At 38.2% G+C, this 11022-nt stretch overlaps 1 protein-coding gene across 4 annotated transcripts in view; it reads left to right on the forward strand.

Moving 5' to 3' along the window:
• Positions 1–10753, forward strand: part of EPB41L5 (erythrocyte membrane protein band 4.1 like 5) — a 144334-nt gene extending 133581 nt beyond the window's left edge. For 3 of the 4 annotated variants that reach the window (XM_055315838.1, XM_055315841.1, XM_055315839.1), the window contains 3 exons: positions 193–234; positions 595–719; positions 6037–10753. In XM_055315838.1, coding sequence (XP_055171813.1) covers positions 193–234; positions 595–719; positions 6037–6103 — 234 coding nt within the window. In that variant the 3' untranslated portion in view covers positions 6104–10753. The remainder of the gene's footprint in view (positions 1–192; positions 235–594; positions 720–6036) is intronic. The other variant, XM_055315840.1, reaches the window with a different exon arrangement.
• Positions 10754–11022: the final 269 nt, after the last annotated feature.

An 11022-nucleotide genomic window follows, 5' to 3' on the forward strand; every position in this document is an offset into this window, starting at 1 on the left:
TTTCTTAAGTGGTGAGTATGGCATCTGTTTTGTAGAAAAGGATCTTGGGTTCAAAGTGCATGTCAGCGCAGGGGGAGCCATTGAGGACTGTCTCCCTCTATGATGCATTCCATAGTAGAAGAAAACATTATGAGAATGGTTATGAAAAGAAGTCTTCTCTAAAAGTAAACACATATATAAAATTTATTTTAGGTATCTTCAACATCCATGATCACACCACGGTGGATTGTACCAGTAAGTTAATGATATTTACAATTTTTATTTTGGTTACCCTTTCAGAGTAAGGCCTAAAGGATTACCAGGCTCTTGTTTTTACTTAAAAATGTGAGGTCATTCTCAAAGCCTTGTTATCTGAACTTAATGTCTTCAAACTAGTGATTTACCTTTCCTGTTTGTAAAGGCTTAAGGATGCTGACAAAAACAAAACTAAAAACCTGAGGTGAAGTATGGTGAAAAACAAACCAAAATAGCCATGACCATCAAAATCCTCTTACTTACTACCGTAATCATTAGGGAAGATGGCTTGGAGCTGAACTGCTGATGCTCAGGCCTCTGTTATCACTTCTGTTCAGACATGGTATTTGTCTCCCTCAGCAGAGTGGTGTCCTTTCCAATGGACTGGAAGGACTGTGCTTGGCAGAGAAGGAGGAACATGGTAACAGAGAAGTAGTCTCGCTGATTTCTCCCCCAGGACCATTCTTGGTGGATGCTGTGACCAGGTGAGGAAATTCTTTCTCCATTGCAGTTCTAAGGCATCTGTTCAGAAGAAAATATACTTACAGCAGTAATGTCAGTTCTTCTTTAACTGAATTTAACTGAAACTGGGTAAATTTTTTCTCTATTATTTAGAATAATGTTTTTTTGTTTTCCTGTCAGTAACAATTTTCTACAAAATTATAAAGTAGCCCCTTTTTTAAATCAAGTCTTCATAAATGTTAACTTTTTAACAGACTTATCTTTAAAATTTTTATTTGTTTTAAAATTCATTTATGCCTTTCCTTTCATGCTTTTATGTCTTTCCTTTCATGCTTTATGTCATGTTGTCCATCCATAATAAGGTGAAGAATCATAGATAAGAGTGAAGTAGGAGATTCCCAAGATGAGGGCTCTGAGACACCTTTTACCAACACCTGTTACGAGTTCATTTCAACATATTGCTTGCCACAAACAGAAGCTGGACTCAGAAACTCAAAAGACCTTTTGTTTGGCATGTAGTTCTTCAACTCTTCATTGTTAGGACCAAAACTGTGCCTGTTTTACAAAAGATGTACAGTTGCCTTCATTATCACCTCAGACTTCTTCCTGGTGATGTCTGTTTCTCACATCCTCCTGGTGTTGAGAGTATAGGTCAGTTGAAGTAGATGCTTTCCTAGTTAGAGAAGAAATTTCCTAATTAGTTGGAAAAGTTATTAAAGCCGATTAACTCGAAAGAAACTGATAGTTTCATTTTAAAGTTCCAATCTCCACAGTCTTCAAAGTAATATAATCACTTAGCAAACATTTATTGAATGTCTGTAATGTACCAAGCATTGATTTTACTGATTTGGCAGCACTGAAGATAGTAGTGAACAAAACAGGCGTGGGACTTGCCATAGAGAACTCACATGTAGTTGTCAAATAGCACCCTGTAGGTTATTTTTCTAACTATTTATATTTCTAGTAATTGCCACTGTAAAAAAAGAGATTATGTGCAGAGGACCAGGTGATAATGCTTTGTAATTGAGTTTACACAATGAAATATGAGTTCTTAGGACTTGTAAATTAAAAATTATTGATGAAAGAAGAGATCATCTACATTCCTTCCCGAAACAAAATAGTCATAGAGAAATTAAAGAGATCAAAGAGGACAGGTAGTGTACCTGAAATTAATAAAATGTTAAATATCAATCATACCTAAAAATAAAACAAAAAAAAACAATAAAAGGATCAGTGGAACAGAATAGGGTCTAGAAACAAACTCACACAAATAAAGCTACTTGATTTGTGAAGAAAAGGATGATGGAGTGCTTGTGAATAGATAGCCTTTGAGTAAATCAGCTGAACAAAAAAAATTTTTTAAGATTATTTATTTATTTATTCATGAGAGACACACAGAGAGAGGCAGAGACACAAGGAGAGGGAGAAGCAAGCTCCATGCAGGGAGCCTGATGCGGGACCCGATCCCTGGTTCCAGGATCAGGCCCTGGGCTGAAGGTGGCGCTAAACCGCTGAGCCACCTGTGCTCCCCATCAGCTAAACAAATTAAATAAATATCCATGTGGGAAAAGATTAATCTTGACCTAACCTCGGACCATACACAAAAATCCATTCTAGATGGGTTGCAGATCTAAATGTGAAACTTCAAATAACAAAGCTTTTAGAAGAAAATATAAGCAAACATTCTGGAGATCAGGAAAGATTTTTTTTTAAAACAGGTCACAAAAAGCTTCTATCACAGGAAAAAAATATATATATATACATATATGTGTGTGTGTGTGTGTGTGTGTGTGTGTATATATATATATATATATATATATATATATATATATAAAACTTGGCTTCTGTCAAGAACTTCTGTTCATCAAAAGAAATAATCTCAAGATCTCTAGAAAGGAAACCAGAGAGTGAGAGAAAATACTTGTACTTCTTCCCTCTCTTTCTTTGATAAGGACTCATATCTAGAATATATAAAGAGCTCTTATAAATCTGTAAGAAAAAGACAGCTAAATAGAAAAATTGGTAAGACTCGAAAAGGCAGGGGTGGCACCTGGGTTGCTCAATGGTTGAGTGTCTGCCTTTGGCTCAGGTCATGATCCTGGGGTCCTGGAATCAAGTCCCACATCAGGTTCCCCGCGAGGAGCCAGCTTCTCCCTCTGCCTATGTTTCTGTCTCTCTGTCTGCATCTCTCATGAATAAATAAATAAAATCTTAAAAAAAAACAACAACAACGTGGAAAGGCAGTTCACAAGAAGACATCCAGATGGTCTGTAAGCATATGAAACAATGTGCAACTTAACTAGTCATTGAGGAATACAAATTCAAACCACCACGTGGTGACCACTATATACTCCCAGAATGGCTGAAGTGGAAAAGACACATAGTATCAAGTGTTGGTAAAGATACAGGGCAACTGGAACTCTATAAATTGGAATAACCATGCTGGAAATAGGTTTGGCAGTATCTCCTAAAGTTGAACATACCCAGTGACTCCGTGATTTTATTATATACATACCAAGTAGAAATACAAATAATTGTCTATCAGAGGACATGTAAAAGAATGTTTATAGCAGGTATATTCATAATAGTCCAAGCTGAAAACTTTCCAAAATCTCATTAATAGTCAACTACATAAATAGCAGTACAGATGAATCGTGTAAATGTAATTACGTTACAATAGTTTGCTATGTAATATATTTAGCACACATTTATAATCTCATTTTCTGTGGCTATAAAGTCTGGATACAGTTTTGCTGGGTCCTGCAACTACCACAAGCCCATTAGTTAGTGAATTTTGCCCATATATACAGTTTCCAAATGGCATTCTAGTCTGTCTTTCACTTTTAAGTATGAATAAGTGCTTCCCACATAAGTGTGAAGAGAGCCAAAGATTTTCAGATGTTTGAGGAAATACTGAAATAGGTAAACTGAAAAAGAAATAGGGAGGAAAGAAGGGAACATGAGCATCAAAAACTTCACAAAATGATAATTTCATGAGAGGAGATGCTGCATCTATGCAACACTAACAGGAAGTGTAAAAGAAAGGAAACAGAAAATGCAGTGTTCTTAGAAATTATTAACCATGTTAAAAATAAAACCCAAAGAATGGGTGGAAGATTGAGGAAATCTCTCAAAAAGTAGAACAAAAAGATGAAAACTGAGATAGAAGAGATCATTGGAGGATTGGTCCAGGTAGTCCAATATATCAATCATCAGAGATCTAGAAAGAACAGAGTAAATAAAAAATTGTTAAAGGAATTTAGATTTCTCAGAACAGAAGTACTTCAGTATTTCCTTTTAACACTTTGAGTGAAAGAGAGAGAATGATCGGGGGAAGGGCAGAGGGAGAGGAAGAAGCAGACTCTCTGCTGAGCAGAGAGCCCAGGACCCTGCTGAGATCATGACCTATGCCCAAGTCAGATGCTTAACCCACTGAGCCACCCAGGTGCCAGAAGTATTTGAGTTTTTAGATTAAATGGGCCTGAGTACCCAGCAAGGAAAGTAGACAACACTAAGGACCATCATGAAATTTCAGAAAGAGAGAGTGTAAGTCTTCAGAGAGAGGATAAAAAGAATACATGAAAGGACTGATAATCAGAATGACAGACTTCACTGAAAGAAAGAAGATAATAGAGCAATGCCTTCAGAATTCTGGAGTAAAATTATTTTTCCCCTAGTTTTTTTAAGATTTTATTTATTTATTTATTTATTCATGAGAGACACACAGAGACACAGGTGATCATCCAAGAAGGAGGAAGACACAGGACCCAGGAAACAGGTGCAGGAACTGACTGGGAGAAAGGTGGAAAAAAGTCCTGAGGCAGCAGCTGCCTTGTTGTTTAGGAACAATTCTGTACAGATTTGAAGAGGGGAATATAAAGTTCCAGGAAGGATATTGCCAAGAAAAAACACAAACACATGGCCTACCCCAGTTTTTAAAAAATTACATGACATAACTGAATGTACTTGGAAAGATCCATGGTTCTATCTGCAAACTTAAGTACAAATTAGAAATAAGTACAGAAAATGAAACAAACAGTCTCAACAAAAAAATGAAGCAGTTCTTCAGTCCAGGAGGAACAAATTATATAAGAAAAAATGTAATACACTTATATCAGTTGTGAAAATATTTACATAGTTACAACAAACCCTAAATATTAATATGATGAAAATTGTTTAGCTGTATTGAAAAGGTAGGAAGGAAAGATTGGGGGACTGATGAGTGGGCTCTAAGAATGGTAGTCCATGGCAAGAAGTTGTAGAAACAGGCCACTTGGACTTTTGCTAGTTGTGCATCACAATCACCTGGAGGGCTTATTAAAACAGCTTAGGAGAGCCTGGATGGTGTAGTTGGTTGAGCATCCTGACTCTTGGTTTCAGCTTAGGTTGTGATCTCAGAGTCATAAGACCAAGGCCTGTGTTGGGCTCCACGCTCAGTGCCCAGTGCAGTCTGCTTGAGATTCTCTCTCCCCCTCCCTCTACCTCTGCCCTCTCCACTCATGCTCTCTTTTTCTTTCTAAAGTAAATAAATAAATCATTAAAACAAACTGGGCCTCCTGTAAAGTGCCTAAGAATTTGCACCTATAACAAATTCCAGGGACTGTACTTAGAGAACCAGAGATACAGAAAAGTGAAGGAAAATGCCAGGAAAAAAATATTGAAAGCGTTTTGTCTCTGTATAGTAGAAATGGAGGGGGCTGGTACACATGACTGCTGTTTCAACAGTCAAGCTTGTTAGTATTTTCGACATGTTAAACTATATCCTTTGTAGTATATATTTTGACTGTTAAGTTTTAATGAAACCAAGGTAGATGACGTGACGTCCTTGCCTCAGTTCATGCTCTTCAGCTATGGCAGAGACTTTCAGGTGCTCATGCAAAGCCCACATTGTTTTTTTTTTTTCACATTAACTCTGACAGAGCAGATTAACTGGTGTGGGAACTCCCACAGCCATCTTGGGACTGTCTATGTAAAGTACAGAAGTATGTACCCACTTAACCTTGGTATTTCTTGAGCAAGTTTGCTGTCATGCTCTGTACAGTACTGTTCTTGCTATTCATAATAATAAGCCTGAATCATTAAGAAATGATTAAGTGTTTGGTATGTTTTATTCAGGGAAGTAGGGGAAATTGGTATCTTTAGATTTCAAGGTGACATATGCATCAGTTACCTAGAAAATTCCCTTCTGTAAATATATCATTGCTAAATTAGGTGTTGCAACATAGTCATTTAGGTCAGTGATTTGCTTTCAGTCTGCTCTGTGTAGCACTGGTAGAGAAATGCATGGTGCTCCCACCCCAGTGGTTTCACGGAATAATAATCCCTCCTTTCTTTTTTCAGCTCTGTTCCAACTTTGGCAGGAGAAACTGTCTTGAAGCAGAAGTGTTTACTGACAACTGAGCTCTGAGGGATTGGCTCCTTCTCACCTATAACTGGAATGCCCAGCGCTCTGCAGCTGTCCTTCCTGAATCCATTTCTGCTGGAATTTGTCAGATTCAGGAGCTTGTCCTTAGTTATGAGTAAAAAAACTCACCTAGATTTGACTTCAACTCAATGAAAAACATTTTCCGTCCAACTGGAAGGGTTTAATTACACTATATATTTGCCTAAATGAGGGTATCTGGTCTTTTACTTTCTGTAATTGTATTGAAGTTGTAAATTCCTGACACGGAATTATTTCCATGTGGTTTCCTTCAAACTCTTGTCTCCATCTAGTGGTTATAATTGTTCATAACCACCCCATAAGCAGGCCATCTCTGGTAGTCAGTAATAGCCTTAGGGTGAGTGTGCTTGATCTGAACACTTGTTAGAGAAGTTGCCCTTATCCATGCAATACTTGGAAATCAGAAGTTTAGGAAGTTAATGAGGATATCACATAGGTAGGTTGAGGCCTAATTGTTTACAATTATTACAGTACTAAAGAAAAGTTTAGAATACAGAAGATTTTCAAGTGTCTCATACTTTTGACTTCTTACTACTGGCTATCTTAATACTCCTAAGTTGACCTCAAGGTAAGCTAAGCCTTGAAAAGAATATAGAGAAATCAATTGCACCTATCTTGTATCCTATTTTTTTCAGCCCTGCTTCCCCATAGGAAGCCCTCACATGCACCACACACATACTCTGTAACTTTTCAGACCAGACAGAGACAGCAGTGACTTCTCCACACTGGCACCAGTTTGGATATAGGCTCCGTTTCCTTTCAATATGAGCTGAATAAGTTTAGAACTTGTAAACTAAAGGAAACAAAACAAAATGAAAATACCAGGACAGAAAGAGGGAATCGGAGGTGGGGGGTTTGTTTCTTGAACATCTACCACATCTGAAACTGTACTTAGCATACTGTAAGAACCTCGTATCTTACCTATGTTAGGCATTTTGTGCTAATTTTAAAAAGTCTCTAGAAGTTCCTTATCACTTCTGGTACAAAAAAAAAAAATTCTGGATGTTAAAGTAGCACATTTGCATATAGAAAATGAAGACTGTAAAAATAACCACTTGCAATCCTGATATCCAGAAAAACATTCTTATTTTAGCTTTAAAACTTCAGAATGCAGAAGGTAAACTACAATTGCTACTGGAAATGAGAATGAGGTGGAGACCATGTTGGCATCGTTGTTAATCCCAGTGATCAAAGATTGATGTCAAACTATACCTCCTGGGAGTTGATGTTTAGTTTTCTGCCCTGTATTATGTATATAATTGGGTGTTAATTTATATTGCTCAGCACAAGAGAATATCCAGCTTTGTGATCTTTAAAACATCATGGTTTGGACTGTCCTGGGTTCCCTATAGCATAATCATTTGCTCAGGCAAACACACACACTAGTGTCTGATTGGAAAGCTCAGGAATTTTAATCCCTGTTTCCCAGGGAGCTGTAGAGTTTGGAAACCACTTTTGCACAGAACAACTTCGCTAAAGGAAAGAAAGTTGGCACTTCTTGCTGGCTGCCTCCCCTTAGCCATTATGCTGAGCTTGTGAATTTCATTGGCAGAGCTTTTGCCAATTCTTAATTGTAAAACAAATTTTCTTGAAGCTGTAAGTGATACCTACACTTGACCAGGGGCCTGACTCGAAGCACGCTGGACTGACTAGACATCAAATTTTCAGTGTGCTGACAATGCTGGATGTACTGAAAGGTTAAAGTTGTGCATCTAACCACAAAGCAGCTAAGGCATTACTGCTAGCTTGGAAGACCTAAACGTCTTATCCTGTTTAGGAGGTAGCACCATACTTATTTTAAACTTTTTAAAATTTAAGAATAAGTTGTTGAAAATACTCCATAGCCTCTGTGTCTTTAGGTACCTATTATTCTTACTAGTTAGCATATTGATAAGTACTTTCTTAAAATTTACTTAAATCTCAGTCTAAAAGGGGGAAATTTTGTCTTTTGGCCTGACACAAAGTAGTAAATATGGAGATTAATACTTTAATGATGAATTAGCCCTGACAGTTCAGATACCTGTCAAGTATAACTTCCCTGTCACTACTGCTGCTGATGCCTTCCCCAGAGTTGCTGTAACACTGATCTTGTTCCTGCTTTTCTGAGGGGAGAGAATGGCGGGGCTGTGGGGCTCAGGAAATCTGAATGTGTCCGAGAGGGAAGGGAAAAGTCTGTTTCTGTGATGAGAGAATATATATATATATATATATATATATATATATATATATATATATGAATCTGTAAAGAATATGAGCAGGGTGAGATTTGAGATAATATTGGAAAAGAGGGCAGGTTGATTACCTTGAAGTGGAAAGAGGGACAGCTCTGTTGGCCCTACCCTGGGGGGCCTTCAGGGCATAGTCCTCCCCTACACATCCGAATCATCTGATAAACTCACTAAAGCTCTGACCCACAGATGAGATGAAATAGCCCTACTGGCTGTTCAAAATGACAGCTAGTTGGGCAGGAAGTTTTTTTTCTATCTAGAATGAGGTTCCCAGGCACCTTAGTAAGTGTAGCTAAAAAGAAATATTGACAACGTTTAAGTCAGAAGTAATGAGAACGTTTGCAAAGAGAGGAAGAACAATAGCTTATTTGAGGGCTCCAGCTAAGAAGCTGTGAGCATTCTTCTGTTTCAAAGTATCTGGAGGTGATTTATAGCTGAGATAACAGACCGGGATTGGCAACAAATAACAGAAGGCTGTTAGCCACAAGCTTAGCTAGTCTGTGGTTACTTTCTTCCCATATTTTCCAGTACCAGATTTGACTATAGTAACTCATTAGGGTCAGCGATAATGGAACTTGTGACTGGGAGCAGATTTAGGCTGGCGCTGAGAGAGTGGCAGGGCTTCTTTTGTTGTTTTGCCACATCTCATGGGTCTGTGGGAGCTTGCAAGGAGTGGATTGTTGCTGCTGCCCGTCTCCTGGCTTACTGAGTGCTCCGTCCCAGTAACGCTTAGTACAGTGTCATGCAGTAGGCATCTGTGGCAGGCCTTGGGAGAGCAGAAAGGAGAGGAACCTGAAATCAGGCCATTTGACAGCACTGGTAGGGAAAAGGAGAGTTGGCATGGAGGTTTAAAATAAGATTTTTAGGTTTCAGCTTTCTGCCCTCAACTCTTCTTCTGAACTTGTAAAATAATAAATGAGATCCTATTTCTTACTATTGTCAGTAGTATCACCTTTGTATACACTGGAAGGGCTCATGGTTCTTTCATGCCTGCCCTTCAAGAAACACTGCTGAACAAAGGAATGATTAGATTCCTTTGGTCTTGATAAGTTTAGACATACCTTTAACAGCTTTCCTAAAATGTTTATATTGTTTTAAGAAAAATTCTATTTAAAAATATTTCTTACAGCCTACTGTTTGCACCTGTATCTGCTTTTGCACAATCACAGATGATTTGTGGACAATTAAGGATGAAAGCCCTGGGTTGTTCCTTGCATCTTGACTGCTGGTTCTCTAATGCTTCCCAATTCTGGCTAAAACTGGTGCCCCTGTCTTCTCTTATTATAAGCCTCAGAATGAAAACTCAGAGGAAATTCAAATTCAGAGACTTTGCTAGAACAGAATTATTTGGCAGTCAACTTACATAGAGAAAAATCTTCCATATTTTTCTATAAGTAAGGGTCTTGAGAAGCAAAGTTCTTGTCTTCTCATCTAGAGCAGAAATGAGCAGTTTCTCTGTGAGGAGCAGAGGTAGTTAATACTTCAGCACTCAGCTGTGCGGCTGTAGCACAAAAGCAGCACTGATGATAGTATGTGCATGGGCTGACTGTGCTCCACTGAAGTTTCATTTACAAAAACAGGTGCTGACTCCAGTTCCACACTTGGTGGCATGGCAGCATGTCTCCCTGGGAGTCACGCGAGTATTCCCCTAGGTTCTTCCGTAGCCTCTGTCTGGATGTTGACATCCTCATTTACACATGGATAGGGTGCAGTCCTGGGTCTCCCGCTCTGAGAGTCTTTTGTGAGGCCTCCCCAGTTTCTAACCAATCTTGCCTTCAGCCTTCCAGTTGCTTAGAAGCCTGGAATCTTCTGCAGATTGAAGAATGTACATTTCCATATTATGTCCTTTTTTCCTGTCAGAATTGTAAACTCTCTGACTTTACAATGATCAGAAGACAGCTGGAAGCTTTTCTTATCTATCAGCCTTCAGGATGAGGAAGTTTGTTTGGATTATAGAAATTTGTCCTGAGCCCAACTCTTCCTGTGTTAACATGTTGGCAGAGCAGTAATTATTTCCAGTTCTAAGATAGGATACAGGAGACTCTTTATCACATTGCTTGGGACAATAATTCAGTCACTTCCCAGGATTTCTCTTTATCAGGGAGGTGTTTTAGTACAGTTCCCTTGATCTTTTTATTTTCATGAGTAAATGTTCTTTTCTCATATGATAGTTCAAAGGACCTCACTAACTATTTGTGTTTACTTTTTATATGTGTAAAGCTTTGCAGTAACTCTTAGAGTGTAATTTATTTTTATATCAAGTGCACTATTTGTTGTGTTCCACAGTTTTATATGACTTGTATTAGAAGCACTGCATTGAACTGAGTTGTTTGTATACTGACATGAGAACCATAGATGTGACCACAAATAAAGCTTTTGTGAAACATTTATGTTCTTATGAGCTGTTTTCAGTTTATTGGAAGTGTAATACCTACATGCTGCCCGTTTTCTGTCCTCAAGGCAATGGTTTAGGTCAGAGCTGCTGTTGGAAGCCATGAACAGAAGCAACACCAGTTTTTAGTGTCCATTTTACTATGTATGGTACAAATTTGGGAGTAGAGGCATTTCCTTTTTTTTTTTTTTAAGATTTATTTATTTATGATAGACATAGAGAGAGAGAGAGAGGCAGAGACACAGGAGGAGGGAGAAGCAGGC

This window comes from Nyctereutes procyonoides, unplaced genomic scaffold (genome assembly GCF_905146905.1).
Source record: "Nyctereutes procyonoides isolate TBG_1078 unplaced genomic scaffold, NYPRO_anot_genome, whole genome shotgun sequence".
NCBI classification, from domain to species: Eukaryota; Metazoa; Chordata; class Mammalia; order Carnivora; family Canidae; genus Nyctereutes; species Nyctereutes procyonoides.